Here is a 19,384-nt window from a genome sequence, read left to right as displayed (position 1 = left end):
TCATGCAGGGTAGTATCAGACTGGCATGTGTTTGTGTGCTTAAAAACAACTTTGAATATTGGACCAGGAGGCCTGGGTTTAAATGACACTCATCAGGTCACTTAGGGTCAGTCACACATACTCTGCCAAGTCTGCCTCACATAGTTGTTAGGAAGCCAAAATGGAGTAACTCTCAGGTATGCTGACCAGAGCTTCTAGAATGAAGGTTGGAATACAATGTTTATTGTTTAGCTTATTATTAGTCATTTCTGGAATGAAACATAGATAGCGTCTCTTTTCTTTTTTAATATTATCTTTGCATTTTGAGAAGCGGTTACATTGACTTGGAGAGAGTAATAGAAAATGTTCTGTTTACAAACGTTTAATCCAAGCACATTTAGCCTTGTTTTCAATTCCAATTTCTTTTGAGTGGAATTATGATCTGCCAGTTTTTAAAATATGAAAGCATTCACAGGCATTGTCCGATGGTTTATTAGTATGCATGGTGTAAAAGGAAATTATTTTCAAGCTAAGAGAGTTTTTTTTTAAAGATAATTGGTTAGACCAACATTCTTATTAACCTAACTTGCATTCATTGCGATTCTGTGAATTGGAGTTGTTGCTGCTGTATTAGAGAAACTTATTCTGTGATTTTAAGTGCCATCCTCAAACTGCTCAGTTGGGGACATTCTTACTGATTTCACTGGTAGCACTGTGGGTTGAGCAGTTTGAGGACTGTAATCTTTATGTATTTAAAAAGATAGTTTATCATCAAGTCTGGTTTCATTTACAGTTTGATTCAGTTCGTTTCAGTCTGATTGTTCCTGACTGCTTCAAGGGATAAACTGTCAGTAGTTTGTTGGAAGGGATATCAGGCCTTTTTTTGTGTGTTCACTGAGTGTTCGAGAAGCTGTCAGTTGTGAAATATAATATTTGTAGATACAGAGAGAATACAATCAACTCATTCCCCCAGCTTAACTAGTCCTTTGAAGAGCAGAGATACAATGCAAATGTTATCAGATGGAAATCCCTCCGTTACGTCTTCAGAAGACTAATAGCAGCTCAGATGATCAACCAATGGTTATTAGAGCTCGGAATTGCAGTAGTTGACTTAATTGGCCGTATTTGACTTCTGCGCTGTGTGCTAAGGTCTGTGTGATAAATTTATATTGCTACGTCAACAAGGTGCTATTGGGAAGCTCTTCAGAATATTACTAATGAGCTTGTTATTTGTGAGTAATGATTCTGTTCTCCTCATTGGGTGTTAGATTGGCCAACATGTGGCAACTTTTTTCATTCAGATTGTTTTCTTTCCTATTTGTTTTCACATTTAGCTTGACATATGTTTATATTACCTTTTGTTTTTGCTGGTTTAAAGACTTTACTTTAAAAAAAATCAAGGATTTAGTTTGGCATTATAATCCCATACCTGCCCACTTTACTTCAAGTCATTTTGCAGCATCTGGATTATATGTTTATTTTTAAAAAAATGTGTATTCTGATTTCAATAAAACCCTCAAGACTTTACAGTGAAATCAAAATGTATAGTTACAAATATACTCTAAAATAGAAGGACTGAAAAGCAGCAGCGATCAAAGACAGGCAGCTGATTAATAAAGCAAATGACCAGCAGGTGCTGTGGAACAGTGGTCCACAACGTGGTGCCCATGGACTCCATGGCACCTGCCAACACCCTTCCTGGTCCCCGCCAAGTGTTTTTAGAAAATGGGTGGGGCCAGGTGGTGCTTTGCCCAGCAAGACTTCTGATTGGCCTTTAGAGATTTGATTGGCTGTGCAGATTTGGCAGCAGCTGCCCCCACAGCAAAAGGATCTTGACTGTGTAACTGAAGGTAAACTGCAGCAACCATTTTGTGGCTGGCTTCACCCCCTGCAACAGCTGTTTTTTGCAGCCATTTGGTGACTGCGCCCGCCATGCTGAGCCAGATTTCAGAAAGGCCCACAGGCTCAAAAAGGTTTTATTCCCCTGATGTGAAAACTAAAATTCAAGATGAAGAGATTACTTTCATTCTGCTTAGCTTATATACTTTTGAGGTTTGCACAGAATTGTCACAGATTGTACCCCATGAATTTTGTGCCTGTTCACCCTGCTGTTCAGAGATTTTCTTCCTCTATGCATGTATAAATTTTCTCACCAAGCATTCAAGTCATGTATCTAATGAAGTGGATTCTAAACAAAGAAAGCTTATCCTACAATAACTCAGCGTGTTTGAGGTGGCGGCTGGAGATCTCCCGCTATTACAGCTGAGCTCTAGGTGACAGAGATCAGTTCACCTGGAGAAAATGGCTGCTTTGGAACATGGACTCTGGCATTATACCCCATTGCAGTCCCTCCGCTCCCCAAACGCCACCCTCCTCAGGCTCCACCCCCAAAGTCTCCAGGTATTTCCCAACCCAGAGTCAGCGACCCTATGGATAATCTTTGAAGATTCAAAAGATATGGATCTAAGTGTGATTCTGGAGAAAAGGTGTTCCAAAAGCTTGGTGTAACTACTAAGGATGGTTTTATGTTATATTATTTTTAATAATTAATTCATATAACTTTAGTTTTAAGTTACATTAAAATTTATTAAATGTTGTAAGATCTGTGCTACATGTGTGTTTTTACCTTTGTTGTTATAGGCGATTCTTTTACGCAGTTCAGATTTGCGGAAGAAAAGGAGTGGATCACAAAAAACCTTTGCCCTAAACAGGTAGCACAAATTATTATCATTATTATTATTGCAAGGGGTTGAACAGTGTTTATCTTTCTTTCACTTTCTAGTCGGTCCAATGTCCAGGACTCAGTTTGAGTAACAATTTAAACACACAGCCTAATCCTGAAGTAATATAGTGGCTAAAATTGAGTGCTGTGAGTCAGAAAGTTCTTCATTCAAATCTTACCTCAGCATGACCTCAGAAGATGGCTCAGGCAAGCCATATTTCTCTTAGCCTCATTCTCCTCCCCTCCTCCCCTATCAGTAATGTGATTATGTTAATCACATACCATAACAGATTCATGGAGATAATGTATGTGAAATGAATTGGCTATTTTAAGTGCTCTATAAAAGGATTTTGTCGTGTTTTAAAGTAACGAAGCTAGAATAAAATAGCTATTATGTACTGAGGAATGGAACAAAACTTCTGATTGGGTTCATGTGTCATTTTAAAACTTTGAGTCAGATTCTTCTTTTACATTGCAATTTTTTAAAAGTTGTTTTAGCAAATTATGACAGCATGGTATGTTGATATTAACTATAATAGCAGAATACAAGTTAGGCCTTTATAGTTTCCTTAAACTAGTGCTGGAAAGTAATGGCACTCAACCAAATATTGGAGCACTGACATATTATAATCTCAAAGCCTCCTTGTCAGGAGGTTGGTTTCTGCAGCTATCCTGCTACAAGTGAAATTTCATCACTGTGGTTCCACATAGGTACTGCACATATGCAGGCCTACCATGGAGAGGTTTTTGAAGCTCAAAAACCACCTGAGAGCACTCTGTTTCCCTCCCCTACACTGTTTCCCATCTTTAGCAGCACAATATAAGAAGGGGGATGGAATGCCCTTCCCTCAGTTCTCTGTTCTGCTGCCCCTGAGAGAGGTTCACCATTATATGCTCTGTTGTGTCTTCAACCAGTGCAAACTGTCAATAATTCTACCTCGTTCCTGCCTCCATAGAGCCTCATGTCCTGAAAATGGTGTGAAAAGCTTTTTTCAAAAAATGCGGGTCCTGTGGGTTGAAAATCCCCCACACAGAGACCTCATGTGCCTTGACAAAGAGCACAATGTGCCACACTGCTCTATTTGTCACAGTTTACTCCCAAACCAAGGCACAATAGAGCTTTCCTCCTAAAAGCAGCACTCTGGGAAAAGGCTTTTTCGAGGATCACTCAGGAGAAAGAACCAAGCACAACACCAACATCTAATGCCAACAGATTGATCTGATCATCCTTGGTTCCAGCAGTTCTGAGACCACACCTGGCCACTTTGGGTATTTTGAAAAATATGGGGAAAGCCTCAGGCTCAACCCCTGTGCCTTTGGAGCATAGCTCCTTGGAACCACTCAGCATAAACATAAACCCCCAGAAAACCATCCCAAGTAAAAGTTGTTGCCCAACCCACCCATTCCCACCCTGAGGGCTCAATTCCTCGCAAGTCAACTTTGGAACTGATCAAGGAGGCAGTTTCCATCTGAGGATGCCCTCTCCTTCAGGTCGTTCACTGTACTTATCCCGTTCTGTTTCGAAAGCTAAGGTACAAAACTCAGAACCTCCTATCCTATGTCATCAACCAAATACCTCAAGCTACCATTTGGATCCACCACCCAAATCGGATCCAATGGATTTTTGTCTTGCAACATCCCTATCCCCTACCAAGAGTTCCAGTGTGACTACTAATGACCATAGCTGGGATCCCTGTGCTTCCCTTGAGTCCAATCAAACAGAAGGAGGCCACTATCCTCTAGATGACCCAGAACTTCCCCTGGATCCCCATGAGGAAACCCAATCCTTCATCTGGCCTTTATGATCAACCTTCTTATGAGGACAGACAGCGCTGACCACACCGCTGAACCCTCACCCAACAATGCTATTCCAGAACCATCTGTATATTCCCCCAGCAAAGATTTGCTCATCTATAATGAACAACTCATTAGAATCCCAATAAATTGATGTATCTTGCTCTCGTGCAGAACTCCCCAGAACTCCTTGCAGAGGTTGACATCCTCCTCAGCAAATAGCAATTGTGACAGTACCTGCAAAACATCAGCACTTGGGATTTCACTCCAGATACTCAAGAAAGGGGGGAGGTGATACCTTGCACCTCATACTACGGATGCTCAAAGCACTGAACCTACAGATCAGTGCAAAGAAGTCCAAACTAGAACCTGTATAGAAGGTAATGTTCATAGGCACCACTTTAGAATGCACTCTGGCCAGAATTTCTCTGCCTCTAGGCAGGATCCTGGCAATCTGACTAAACATACTTTGTTGCCAAAAACTACGCTTCCAGCCTGCCATATTAATTCAAAGGCTACTAGGATCTTCATGTACCTTTGCACAGCACTACTCCATGGACATAGATGTCATGAGAGACTTGGTGGTGGGAAGAGTGGTCCTACAGTCTGTATTGAACTTGCTGTCCTAAGATTGGTAAGTCAACTCGCAACTTTCCCATGTGGGACTATACAGGTGACACCTCGATTAAATTAAATTAAATGCAGTCCTGTTTTCTAGGCAGTCAGGAAGGGATGACACATGTAGTTCACATAGTATTTGTCTAGCTTAGATGGCATGAGTGCAAGTTTATTAGGTCTTTCCTTCCCTGTGGAAGTAACAACATGAATATAGCAATAGTCAACAACATTCCAAGGAATAAATCAACAGGAAGCAACAATTTTGCATGCTGCATTCTCACCAAGCCATTGGGTAGATGGACATCATTATTTGATGACAGCATTCTAAATGCATATTTACTTGTGATTTAACAAGAGCCACTGTCAAAAGAGAGTTGTGCTTATAACAGTAAGAAGTATTTAATGGATTCTTTCGCAACTTCATTATGCCACACAACAGGAGTGATACTGTGTACTAACCTAGAGAAAAATAGTAGGAAAGTCAGACCTGTTCAAACTGTAACCTACTGTGTTGCATCTGTGAATGTGAACTGAACATGAATATGACATGCTGGCTCAGAGGAAGACAAGGGAAGGAATGAGGGTAAATAAGTATTCTAGAAAGAAGAGTGCAGCCAAGCTTGACAAGCTCCAATTTCTCTCCACTGTTGCTCAAGCCAGTATCTCAGTCACTTCATATCCCTTAGTTATTCAGAGAACCGGGGGAATTGTGTCCCTTAGAATGCAGAATAAGGTGGTTAGGGACAAGTCATATCTACTACCCACACAGCCTCCCAATTCCAGAGGCCAATAAGTTTTGCCTCCCAATTGCCAGCCATGCCAGTTGGAGAATCCCCAGAGTTGTGGAAAACAGTTCAGATCCATCTTTCTCCCACCATCTAAGGATTCTACCCTATCCATAGTTTAAAATCCTGTATTGGTTTGTCCAGAACAATAGAACCACATTAAACTCCTCCATTTCCAAATGCAGAATATGTCGTGCTATGTGTGTTAATTGAGAGAGACGCATGGTTGCTATGGCAATCATGAAATCCTGAGCAGCTCTGCACAGCACAACCTCGTCATGGATGTTGAATTCTCCAGGAATTCCAGCTCCAGCACAGACACCAATTTAGCCAGCACTTGCTGGCAAACCTATTTGGGGGAGGCAGATTAGGAAGGATCAAAGCTCCCCTGTCTCTGAACTCCTTATCGTGCCAATCTGATGTTTGTGTCCACTCGGTGGATATTAGAATTTCCTTGGTTGAGCTTTCTAACACTAAATTATACTAGGCAGTAATAAAGAATGGCCAAGGACCATACATCTGAAGGGCTCCCCCTCTTCTGATGACCACCGTCTAGTTGTTCCCCAGCATCCGATGGCCTGCTTGGCATCTGCTAGAGCCCATTCTTTCTGTACAATGGTTCCCACTTTGTGGAACAGGCTCCCTGAGGAAGGGCAGAGGACATCATTTTGAGATGTTTTTAAGAGGTACACAAGAACACATGAAGCTGCTTTATACTGAATCAGACCCTTGGTCTATCAAAGTCAGTATTGTCTACTCAGACCGGCAGCGGCTCTCCAGGGTCTCAGGTAGAGGTCTTTCACATCACCTCCTTGCCTGGTCCCTTTAATTGGAGATGCCGGGGATTGAACCTTGGACTTTCTGCATGCCAAGTAGATACTCTACCACTGAGCCACACCCCTCCCCCAAAGCCTGTAAGGCTGCTTTATTTGTGAAGGGTCTTTATTTGAGTCTAAGCTCCAATAATTTTCTTGAGGACTAGGCTTAATGAGATTTTACTGTATTTTGGGAGAAGTGGGTCATATCTCTTGTAATAAATAAATGTGATGCAAGGATGATGTTTTTACTGCAATCCAGTATCTGATATAATGTTTAATTCTTGTCTTAATTTCAATAAGACCTTCCAGTTCATTGTTGGGGACTTTAGCTGCAGCACACAGTTGGAGAATTTCCTGTGTTTTCATAAAATCTATGTTTAAGTCTGTGCATGCCTCAGACATTTTGAAAATTATTCTATCAAGTCATGGATGAACTTCAGCCACATTTTAAATCAAATGATTAATATTTTGTGGTTATCACACACCTGCATATCAATCAAATACCTTTTGTCACAGACTTTTGACATGTCATTTGATGAGAAGTAGACGATATAATTTATTCATTTGAAAAGCTGAGTTCTCATATTAAAATATAATTGCAATGAGATGAGTAGCCTTACATTATATTTCTACTTAAGGGTATTTCAGACTTCAAGTTAGCACAGATGACAAAGGCTAAATATTAAGCTCTGTAGACTTTGAGCTCTATGAAGCTCCTGTAGTATTTATTTTGATAGAGAAAATATAAATTTGGGCCCTGTCCTAAAACTTATGCTTTCATGCATCTGCCCATTTCCTATGGTGGCTTTCTTAGTCTTGAATTGTTTCTGATAATTCCAGGATTTCTAATTCTTGTTGCAAAGAAAGCTGAGGAATAACCTTACCCGATCTTGGTTTTTCCATGCAGTGGTGTTCTTTCAGAGCTTTGCTTATCCTCCAATCTGGAATTCTTGCCTCATGGGCTACCTAATCCAGGGGCTGTGGCTCAGTGGTAGAGCATCTGCTTGGCATGCAGAAGGTCCCAGGTTCAATCCCCAGCAGCTCCAGTTAAAGGAACTAGGCAAGTAGGTGATGTGAAAGACCTCTGCCTGAGACCCTGGAGAGCCTCTGCCGGTCTGAGCAGAGAGTACTGACTCTGATGGGCCAAGGGTCTGATTCAGTATAAGGCAGTTTCATGTGTTCATGTGTTCACTTTAGTGAGGGAGGAGGCCATACAGGGCTCTACTGCCTCTGTGGTAGTGACTAGAAGCCATTTGGTGACAAGCGAGGTGTTTTTGAGATAAGTTTTCTTCCAGGTTTAACCTACTGTACTGAGTGTTTATTTTGTTTCAGTTACCTGGGTTCTATGTCAACTGCCAGTCCTTGGTCCAAGCATTTGAAGAGCTGCCTCTGCATCTTAAACTGAATGTGGCTGCTGATCTGGTGCAGGTAATATCCACCCTGCTCATTAATACAGTGGAAGTTACGTTATGCCGAAGTAGCCTCATGTTCTTGTAATGCAATTGGCCTGTGTTGTGGCATATACATGCTGCATTGGGTCTGAAAGGGTGGAGGCCTGTGAAAGGAGGACTTAAGTGTCAGCACTTCTTATGCTTGGTTGCATCCTTTAAACAAAGTGTTTTCCGCATGCCGGGTTCATCTCGGTCAAAGCTAGCATCCCCAAAGAGTTGCTTGTTCTAATTTGGTTGTTTCCCCCCCTCCCTTCCTATTTCTTAGGAACAGAGCACTGAAACCGGAGAACGGTGTCAAAATGAAATGTGTGTTGGGTTCCGTTCCTCTATTTTAACTTTTTTGCTGACCTATATAGGATTCCTTGTATTAATCCTACACAGTGGCTCTGGTTCAGCACAGGGGCTGCCAGTCAGGCATATATCAAATGGTTGTTTATGCCCAGGGTTTAGAATATTAGGCAGCAACATGACAACAAAGTGTGTGTTTTTCAGATGCTGTAGAAGAAAATATTCAGGTAGAAGGAAGAGAGCTAGGAGTTAAGGATGGCTGTCATCTAAGATTACAGTTCATCAAAAGCTAGAAAAATCAATCTGGACTGGAAAGGGAAGGCTGGATAACTACTAAAAGCCGTTTTGCTGTCTTGTGGGAACACCTAAAGTGATTCAGACACTGACATTGCTCACTTTTTTTCTTTGTGCAGCTCAAAGGTGTTTCTGTGAATGTAGCAGGGAAATTCATATTTGTTTTGCACGTGGAATGCTTTTTTACTAATGAAATGCCAAGACTGGGTATTATTCCTTTTCCTACTGTAATTTCGTAGAAGCATTGGCTGGCTTTCTTAAACACCTTTAGGGACATTTGGTTCTGTTACAAAGTAAATATTCTCCTGCAGCACATGATTAGAGGTAGGAGATCAATGAAATTCAGACAGTAGTGTGTAGATTTACATCCCTTTTTTTCTTTTGCCCCTGAATTGAGCAGTGTGCTTACCTGGGTTGTTGCATAGTGACAGTGTCTGGGTAATCAGTGACCAAAGGTCTACATCAGGGGTCCCCAACGTGGTGCCCGTGGGTGCCATGGTGCTCACTGACACCTTTTCTGGCGCCCACCGAGTATTTTTAGGAAATGGGTGGGGCCAGATAGGGCCTTTTACTCAGCAAGACTTTTGATTGACTACTGGATATTTGATTGGCTGTGCAGATTTTTTTTAATGTTGCTTTGGCAGCAGCTTCCACCACAACACAAAGATCTACGCCAGGAGTGTCGAACTCAATTGTTAAGAGGGCCGGATATAACATAAATGTCACTTGGTTGGGCCAGGCCATACCTCGTCAGCCCAGATTGAGGGAGGGGGGTAACTGCCTCAGCTGGCTCGCGGGCCGGATAACAGCTCTCAAGGGGCCAGATCCGGCCCTCGGGCCTTATGTTTGACACCCCTGATCTACGCTGTGTTACTGAAGTTAAGCTGTGGCAGTCCTTTTGTGGCTGGCTCCATCCACCTCCTGCGTTAGACATTTGGTGGCAGCCATTCTATTGCTATGCACACCATCGGGTGTCAGAATTCCAGATGTGCCCACAAGCTCAAAAAGGTTGGGGACCCCTGGTCTACACTGTTTAGCAGGGATGGCTGCCAATATTAACGGGCTGTCCAAGAGCACCCCATCACATCTCCCAGGCAATGGGAAAGGTGCCTAGGAGCAGCACATCCATGGTGTTGCTTTGACCCTCGCCAGCACTAATAATGCTAAAAAGAGAGAAAAGAGCTACATTATTCAGGTGTCCTTCCTTTTGGAAAATAGGAGCTTTCCCGTGAACCCCCTACAACATCATACTGAACCCATGTAGTGCCACTCTCTTCATACTAATGGCACTAAAGAGTTATACACTGATTGCTGCAGCATTCCTCCTACTGGGAAATGGGAGATTGCCCTAGAAGCCCCTGCCACAATCTCTGGGCAATCTTCCATTTCTCAGAAGCGCTGGCTGGAGCAGTCCACAGGCCATGCTTCTCCTGCTCTGTTTCTTCTGGTGCTCCCTTATGTTCCTGCTGTCAGATGAGAGACCATGGTCTTCCAGGCTATGGGCCTCGGCAGGTGTTTTGAACATGCCAACCCCCTGACACCAGCCCTGTTGCTTAATAAACTGAAGCTTTTCATTCCGTTGTTGTCGAATAGGATTTAAATGTGGACCAACCTGGGAAGAAGAATATCATCAATATTTTACCGACTAAGCCCTTCCCTGGGGAAAAACAAGCCTGCCAACCTACAACTCTTCTGATTCATCTCTCTCTACTTCAAGTTTATTCATGTTTTTAACCCTTTTCTTAGAAGGAAACACATACACACAAATACAATGTTACATATCCAAGCCCTTCCCCCTGCAATGAATGCAAACAGTAACATAGTGTAAATAAGCATATCATAAAAGGACATCATTATAGAAGATGAGAAAAGAAATGGGCACTTCTTATAACGTTTAAATCATCAAGTCGGTTCGAACTGAATGGGTGTACTAAATGAGCGTCTTACTACTTTTTCTTTTCAGCTTATGCCTTCAAGCAGCATACATTTCATTTCAGTGCTGCACAAATGACGTACTCAATTTTTGAGAAATTGTTCCTTCTTTACATGTAAACGGCTTTCCCATTGTGAGTAGTTGTGGGACATTTCAAGAGCGTTCCCCATTGCCTAATTTGCTTTTCTCACACTCATAGGATGCAGTGCCTGTCACACTCCCCACAATTAAATCGAAAAGTCATGACATCTCCATGAGGAGCGGTGCTCATTTACAGCAGCCGGTGGGGCAAAGTCCGGTCGTGCCAAGCAGTTGCTCTGCCACAGTGTCTGCTGCCCACTTGATCCGACCTAATAAAGATGGATTTGAAATTATTTCTTCAGAGGCCCCCCAGAAGGGCCCTTCAGTTTCACAGCAAGGAACAGATCAATTGGACAAAGACCTTGATTTACTCCTGAAGTTGGATGCGCCCGTTGATTATGAAGCCATCTCTGTGGTGGAAGCAACATCCCACGGCGAAATGTTTAAGGAAGATTTGAAAATGCCTCATGAAGAAAATGGTGAGCTCCCTCTGTTAATTTGAATTTTTTTTTTCAATTTTGTAGTGGTGCTTTAGTTTACAGTTAATCAGGAACTTGCCCAATTATCTTCGTTATATAACCTTTTGAATTTCAGGGTACTGAGCTGCATTGTGCACTGACAATTCTGCAGATTCTAACATCTTTGCATATTGAAATATCTAGTTCTTCTGTCTCTTGCTTGCAGGTAGCAATTGTTATTTGTGTTTTGTACATAAGCCTGACATTTGAGTTTAAGGAGGCATTTCTTGCCCATCATTTGGCAGCGTATACGGCTTAGCCTAAAGCTGTCCATTGAAGTTTGTACATAGTCTCCAGAGGCATGCTGACACATGATATGGAGAGCACTTTAATATGATGCAATAAAGTATTCAGGGTTGGCCTCTGTGGGAGGGTCATCACTCCTGGTAAAACCACTTACCATCATCAGTGGAGGACAGCAAGTCTTCATTACTGTTATGTTCCAAGTTTTTTTATTCTAAAGCTGTAGCTAAGGCGGTGCCAATGCTCTTGTAGCGTTTCATTTCATTTTTGGCCATCCTTTCTTAGAAATAATCTTTGTACAGTTCCTAGGCACACATGCTATATGAAATTTTCTCCTGCAATGGATCCTTAGGGATTTTTTTTCTTTTTTTTTAATTGACTCTGAATTTGCTCAGTTGCTGTTAGGGACTCCTGCCCACCCAATAAATTTGATGTAGTGTGCCAGAGAAAGTGAAAAAATGTCAAGAAGAAATCTTAAAGTAGCCATGTTAATAAACTGGGGGCTCATAAAGTACCCTCGTTTTTCAATTCTGCTAATCAATAAACTTTACAAGATAAAATGTTTGGATGGTGGCCAGTATGTGAGTTCTGCAGAACTAGTATGTTACACAAAGAAATATTTTGGTCTCTGTAGCTGTGGTCTACACTACCTTCCAGGATGCTGTGAATTGCAGGGCCCAGAGATGCACTATTAGTTGAGTACACTGTGAAGGAGAGCAACAGAATGCTTAGAGACTTTCAAAATGCAGCAGTAAATCCATTTAGAAGAAGAAATACAGACCTTTTTTTGCCTCTATTGATTTTGCCATAATTAACCAACAGGAAAGAATTCTGCTTTGAAACATTCTAAACTGGAAATAAGAATAATCCAGTGAGACCCAGACTTTCTTCTGAGAAAGAGAGCGATTAAGGCAGAGACAAAGCAGCACCAAATCTTGAGTTAAAAAGTTCTAAAGGGGCTTACCTCATTCTCCTTTCCCCCATTTTATCCTCACTCGCCTTTTCCCCATTTTATCCTAACAACAACCTTGCGAGGTAGGTTAGGCTGAGAGTGTGTGACTGGCCTATGGTCATCCAGCGAGCTTCCATGGCACGAGTGGAGATTCGAACCAGCAACTTCCAGAAACTAGTCTGACAATCTTAACCGCTGTACCACACTGAAGAATCCATAAATTGGCTTGGACTGACAGGGCTTATTTCTTTTACTCTCTCCTAGCCCTAGTAATACCTAGAAGAAAGGTTACCTTAAAATAAAAGAACTAGAACTAAAAGGTATATAACAGCACAAACGGAGAACTGACTAAAGATTTTCATAACACATTTACATTGTGTGAGGGAAGCCTGTGGATGTTAGAGGGAGAAATAGAATACCTTTAAAAATTAGTACGTGAACGATGCATGGAGATTGTATGTGACTGGGTGCAGAAGATGACACATCTTAAAGACACATCTCCAGTATCTCCAGTTTTTGGTTTATGGTCCATATCCGTTTATGTGTGTTAAGTACCATCAAGTTATTCCAACCTATGGCAAGCCTATGAATGAATGTCTTCCAAAACATCCTATCATTAACTGCCTTGATCAGGTCTTTGAAACCGAGGGCCATGACTTCTTTATTGATTCAATCCATCTCACATTGGATCTTCCTCTTTTCCTGCTAGCTTCCACTTTACTGAGCATTATTGTCTTTTCCAATGAGTTTTGTCTTCTCATAATGTGACCAAAGTACAATAGCCTCAGTTTGGTCATTTTAGCATCAAGGGAGAGTTCAGGTTAGATGTGATTTAGAACCCGCCTTTTTGGTTTTCCATGGTATCTGTAAAACTCTCCTCCAACACCACATTTCAAATGAATCACCTTTCTTCCTGTCAGCTTTCTTCATTGTCCAATTTTCACAACCCATACATAGTATTGGGGAATACCATAGTATGAATTATCTTGATCACTAGTAGCACATCCTTACATTTAAGGATCTTTTCTAGCTCCTTCATGGTTGCTCTTCCGAATCTCAACCACCTTCTGATTTCTTGGTTGCAGTCTCCCTTTTGGTTGATGACTGAGCCAAGGAACAGAAAATTTAGAACAATTTCAGTTTATTCATTGTTTAATTTGTTTAAATTTATTTAATTTGTTAAGTTGTTTAATTCATCAGTAGTCATTATTGTTATTTTCTTGATGGTCAGCTGTAATACTTCTTTGACACTTTCTGCTTTAACCTTCACCAGTAGTCATTTCAGGTCTTTAGTATTTTCTGCCAGTAACGAGGTGTTTCCTGACAGAAGTCAGTGTCAGGTAGCTGGCTCAAGATTGACTCAGCCTTCCATCCTTCTGAAGTCAGGGAAATGAGTACCTAGCTTGCTGTGGGTAAAGTGTAGACTACTGGGGAAGGCAATGGCAAACCACCTAGTAAATGTAGTCTGTCTAGTAAACGTTGTGATGTAATGTCACCCCATGGGTCAGTAATGACCTGGTGCATGCACAGGGGGGGACTACTTTTACCTAATGAGGTGCCATCTGCATATCTCAAAATGTTAATGTTCCTTCCACCAATTTTCACTCCACTTTCATCTAAATCTAATCCAGCTTTCCTTATGATATGTTCTGCAAATAGATTGAAGAGCAAGGGAGGTAAAACACATCTTTATCTGACACCTTTGCCAACTGGAAACCATTCTGTTTCTCCATTTTGTCCTAACAGTAGCCTCTTGTCCAGAGTATAGGTTGCACATCAAAATAATCAGATGTTGTGTCATACCTGTTTCTTTTAAAACCAACCATAGCTTTTCATGTTCCATATCAAAAGCTTTGCTGTAGTCTAAGAAACTCAAACTGATTTTCTTCTGAAATTCTCTCATATGCTCCAGTAACCAATGTAAATTTGCAGTATGCTTTCTAGTGCCTTTTCTGAATCCAACTTGAACATCTGGCATTTCTCATTCCATATATTGTAACAGTCTTTGTTCTAAGATTTTGAGAATCGCTTTACTCATGTGAGAAATTAAGGCGATGGTCCAATAGTTGCTGCAGTCTTTGGCGCCTCCTGTTTTCAGAATTAGAATGTGGCTTAAGAGTTTCCAGTCTGTGAGCCATTGTTTTCTTTTCCTTATTTGTTTACATATTCTTGTTAAGATTTTGATGGACTCCGTTTTTGTGGCTTGAAATAGCTCTATTGATATCCCATCTACTCCTGGTGATTTGTTTCTCCCAGTTGCTCTCAGTGCACATCACTTCCTAAAACTGCAAGTTCTTCTTCAGAAGATTCTTCTTGGAAGGGATTTGTCATCCTTTCATCTCTTCTGTATAGTTCTTCACTGTATTGTTCCCACTTCCATCTCTTCTGTATAGTTCTTCACTGTATTGTTCCCACCTTTTCTTTATCTTGTCCTGTTCAGTTAATGTATTTCTGTGTTGATCTTTCAGCATGCCTCACTATGCTCGAAATTTCTTGATTTCTTGTGGAACAGATTTCTTGTTCCACATTTCCTGAGAATCTGACAAATAACAGCCTCAAGAGTTAGTGTGTAGGACTCATCTATCTCAGAGGTCTGTTCCCTTTCTAATGCAAAGTTTTTTGCTGGCCCTGTGAAGAGGAGGCCATGCACATGCTAGTTGTGTTTTTATCATTGGCCTGAGGGAGCTGGAGCATGTTTACTTTGTACCTTCTTGTCATCTTTGCTACCATAAGGTTGGAGTTTAGTTGTGGCATGGGTCACAGAGTACTGAAAGGTTTGGTAGTTGTAAAAGTGTCAGAGAGATTAAAAGGAAGGTTTGGAAGGGTCAAGAGTAAAATTTTTAATATACATGTATTGTATCATGGAGCAGGTAATCATAAAGATCCTTGAATAGTATCCCCTAAATAAGGCAGAGCAGGAACATATGCCTTTGATGGGGGGTAGAGCTCCAGAACCTGAACCTGAAGCACCTCCTGGCTAGGATGCCTGCAGGTAGTGCTTGACAGACAATCCAGCTGAATTCAGGCCAGCGTCTGCCATGTAAGTGGCAGCCAAAGATATTTTGTTGATGGTTGCCCTAACCTTTTTGTTCTTCCGAAGCTGAGCTTTAAGGTCAAGAAACCAAAGGAAAAGGAGCTCTGGCAAAACAAGTATTTGTTACAGAGGCCTTCAGGGCAGTAAGAAGAGGCATCAGCATTTCTCTCGCGCACACTTTCTAACTTGCAGTCTTCAGACTGAATGTCACCAACAGTGGGAAGCATTGTTTTATGGTAAAAGAACAACTGATGCTTTTAGCCTAGGTAAAGAAAATATACTTCTTGTGGGAGGTTGTCCACAGCTTCTGGTTGGCTGTTGGCAGAGCAACCGACATGGTGGCCAAATGTTCACTAGAGGAAGTAGTCCTGTGAGCTGTCTATGTGAGTTAAAAGATCAACACATCTACCTCTGCTGTTCCCTCTAATAGTATAACTGCATTGCTGCTTATGTTATTGTTATACAGATATATTGTTGGTGCTGTAGTTGAGGGTGCCTAGTTTTATTGTGTAAATTTTATGTAATTTATGGAATGGTTTTGTTTTAAAAGGTTGTGAGCCTGGCTTTGGCCAGGAAAGGGTGCCCTATAAATCCAGTAAATCAAGTCAAACACTTGTCTACATACTGAGTTTCTCATTATTTTCTCAAATTAAGAATTGGTACTATCTGTTTTTAATTAATCATAAAGGACATTTTCAGCATGATCCTTTTCCTCCTGTAAGTGCAGAAAGGTAGTGTGCTAAACTGAGAAGAGACCCCAGTGAAATCCTGTGTGTGTGTGTGTGTGTGTGTAGGGGGGTCTTCCTTCCATACAAAGCTGAGTGCTCATGGGGTCTGCACCCTTGGGAATGTCAGATATCCCCATCACTAACTTTCTGTAATACCAAGAGTTTATGTGGTACAAATTACCAGTTAGAAGGAACCTATTCAGTTTTGTTAGTGTAACCTCTTCACCTTTCCCATGGGGAGACACTGGTTTGTTTCATTATATCTTCCTGCAGCTGTTGGCTTACAACTTGTGGTGGTGGTGGAAAGTGCCGTCAAGTCACAGCTGCCTTATGATAACCCCGTAGGGTTTTCAAGGCAAGAGATGTTGGGAGGTGGTTTGCTATTGCCTGCCTCCACATTGGGGCTGAGAGAGTTCTGAGAGAACTGTGACTGGCCCAAGATCATCCAGCAGCTTCATGTGGAGGAGTGGGGAATTGAACCCAGTTCTCCAGATAAAAGTCTGCCTCTCTTAACCACTATACCACGCTGGCTCTCTTTACAGTTTGTAGCTGATGCTTTTCAGAACTCAAAGCAGGCCACCAGCTCTCCCTTAGAGGTCAGAGTGTCTGTTTTCTCATTGGTTGTCAGGCATGTCTGTATCACTGTCAGAAAGCTGCTTTTCTTGTTTTGTCATCTGCAGAGTTGGGGGTTTCAACAATATTTTGTAATTTGTTTCCAATGTTTTTAGAGGTTGACAAGACTGGAGCAAAAAGTACAGTATCTCAACAGCAGCAAGTTGTATCCAAAAGTATTACCGAGGAAGATCTTGAAGACTGGTTGGACAGCATGATTTCCTAAGGCCTGTGTTTTGGCTGTAATACTAGTAACTGAAAAATGAATTAAGATAGTAATGGCTGCATATGAAATATCCATTTACAAGCATTCAAATTAAGTAGCCGTTTCATCCTGATTTCTAATTATATTGCATGACATTTTGAAAGGCATATGTGGACAATTTCCAGGAAAGATATGTGTTTTCAGCAGAGAATTATTTGTATCAAAACGTCTAAAGAAATGTAATTACATTAATCTGAAATTCTTGTAGAAAAAGTCAGAGCTTTATCAGTGGCTTAGGCTGCACCCCAACACTGAAAAGCAAAACATGTTCTGGTTTTTGTTGTGCAACTGTAAAGCGCAATTGTGTGTTAATTCTGTAGTTTGAAATACAGCTTTCAGGGTGGTTTCTAACAAAATGTAATAAAGTATGACAAAATTGGAATTTGGTTTGTAAATTCTTTATTGCCATGGGCACTTCTTATTTGAAGGGGGGAAATGCATAAACATAGCAACTTTACCACTAGTTGACCATAAAGCATTATTTGGCCTAAAATTTACTTCTATAAGATTGTGAGACAATATATTTCTTTTACCAGCTGCATCTAACAAGCTGTTATTGGAACAAGTATGTGACTACCTTTCAAGTATTTCATACAGTTAGACAGGAAAGCAACAACTGATTTAACAAAAATGTCAATCTAAAATGCTAACAAACACTTTTGCATAGTTATTTTTGCAAAGATTTAAGGCACTTAATTAGGATTTCAGGGGCAATAAAGTGTTTCAGCAAAACTTTCTAACTTCCCATATTAACTAGGAATTGGCATGGGGAATATCAGGGCTGGTTGAAATATTGTTTAATATCACAACATGTGAATAAATGACACATTGTTCACTCCGTGTTCAAGTTCTTAAGTTACAGATGTTGTGCATGTAACACAATATATTAGCCCTTGTAGCTCCACTATCTCTTATTTCATGACTGGGTTTACTAATGTATTCATTATTTATAAATTATGCCTTATTGAGTTTAATAATAATACAAACTATTCCTGAACGAGAATAATAAACTGAAAACTTTAAGGTAAGCATATTTCTTTGTCCTTTTCCAATATGAAAATTGAAAATCAGACAATATAAGGGCCTGTTTTTTGCTAGGTGCAAAAAGCCCAGCTGATCGACCTACAATGAAGCAAGTTAGTTTATTGTATGGAGAAGTTAAACATATATAATATTTGCAATATAATGTTTGCATTATACCATTAAATGGCAATTGCTTGATTTGTATTTCTTTTTAGTTTTGAGTATGATAGCTTTGTTGCTGATGTGTTTATCCAAGTTGATCTTCATATTGTTTACGAAAGCAATCTCCAGCTGGGAAGAAATCCCAGCATCTTTCTTGATACATTTTCCATACATAGGACTCCTGAAATTGAGAGAGAGAGATTTTTAAAAAAGAAGTATTCTAAAATTTCTGAATGAAGCAGTGATGACACCTTCTCTAGAAAGCCTTCAGCGTACTCTTCAGATTTAAACTTTCTCCCTGTCCCCAGGTGGGGGCAGTGAATGTTGCTTGTCTGAGTGGTAGTATTTTAATCTGGCTTCTACCCCTGTTCAGATGCAGTAGTTGGTCACCCTGCTGGAAGTACATTAGCAGGCATCTTACTGGGGGAGAATATCCCTGTTAGTTCTCTTGGATCTGAGAGGCTTTCGATGTCATCAACCACGATAGCCTTCTGCATCATCTAGGTAGGTTTAAAGATAATACTGATTTGCAATGGCTGAGGTCATTCCCACCAGACAGTTCGTAGGGAGTGTTGGGGGACTGCTGTTCTACCCCACAGCCATTTGTCTATAGAGTTCCACGCAGTCCCATCTCATCTCCTGTACTTTTTCATATAGATGCTATCCAGAGATTTAGTGTTAAGATGCTGACAACACAATTCTCTCTTCCTCCCAATTAATTTTAGAGAGGTGGTCGAAATAAGGTTTGGAAGCAATAAACAATTAGATGTGGGCAAACTAACAAACTTAATCCAGACAATACAGATATACAGTTGGTTGGAGGCACAGTTGATCCAGGATTACAACTTAGCTTTGGATGGAATTGTATTTCTACCTACAGGACCAGGTTCATTGTCTTGGTGTAATTATAGACCCAGCTCTGCTGCTTCAAAAGCAAATTATCCAGGCATGCTGTTTGCCAGCAGTAGCTGTTCCCAGAAAGAGCTGATCTGGACACAGTCATCATGCCTTGGTAACAGCCAGGTCACATTATTGCAACATGAACCTTTTAAAAATGCCCAAAAACTTCAACAGAACCAGAAAA

General features: G+C 40.9%; 2 protein-coding genes across 2 annotated transcripts in view; one reads left to right on the top strand and one right to left on the bottom strand.

Annotated features, from left to right (window-relative positions):
* Positions 1 to 17,194, top strand: part of AVEN (apoptosis and caspase activation inhibitor) — a 156,506-nt gene extending 139,312 nt beyond the window's left edge. Inside the window, exons 3-6 of the mRNA XM_056851763.1 lie at positions 2,620 to 2,690; positions 8,049 to 8,144; positions 10,882 to 11,242; positions 16,967 to 17,194. Coding sequence (XP_056707741.1) covers positions 2,620 to 2,690; positions 8,049 to 8,144; positions 10,882 to 11,242; positions 16,967 to 17,076 — 638 coding nt within the window. The 3' untranslated portion in view covers positions 17,077 to 17,194. The remainder of the gene's footprint in view (positions 1 to 2,619; positions 2,691 to 8,048; positions 8,145 to 10,881; positions 11,243 to 16,966) is intronic.
* A 1,175-nt stretch (positions 17,195 to 18,369) lies between these two features.
* RYR3 (ryanodine receptor 3) overlaps positions 18,370 to 19,384 on the bottom strand; it is a 336,967-nt gene continuing 335,952 nt past the window's right edge. Inside the window, exon 103 of the mRNA XM_056852142.1 lies at positions 18,370 to 18,481. Within this exon, the coding sequence (XP_056708120.1) occupies positions 18,386 to 18,481 (96 nt within the window). The 3' untranslated portion in view covers positions 18,370 to 18,385. The remainder of the gene's footprint in view (positions 18,482 to 19,384) is intronic.

The sequence above is a fragment of the Euleptes europaea genome, chromosome 6 (genome assembly GCF_029931775.1).
Source record: "Euleptes europaea isolate rEulEur1 chromosome 6, rEulEur1.hap1, whole genome shotgun sequence".
NCBI lineage: Eukaryota > Metazoa > Chordata > Lepidosauria > Squamata > Sphaerodactylidae > Euleptes > Euleptes europaea.
Note: the sequence above shows the minus strand (reverse complement) of the source record. Positions and strands in the feature narration are given on the sequence as shown.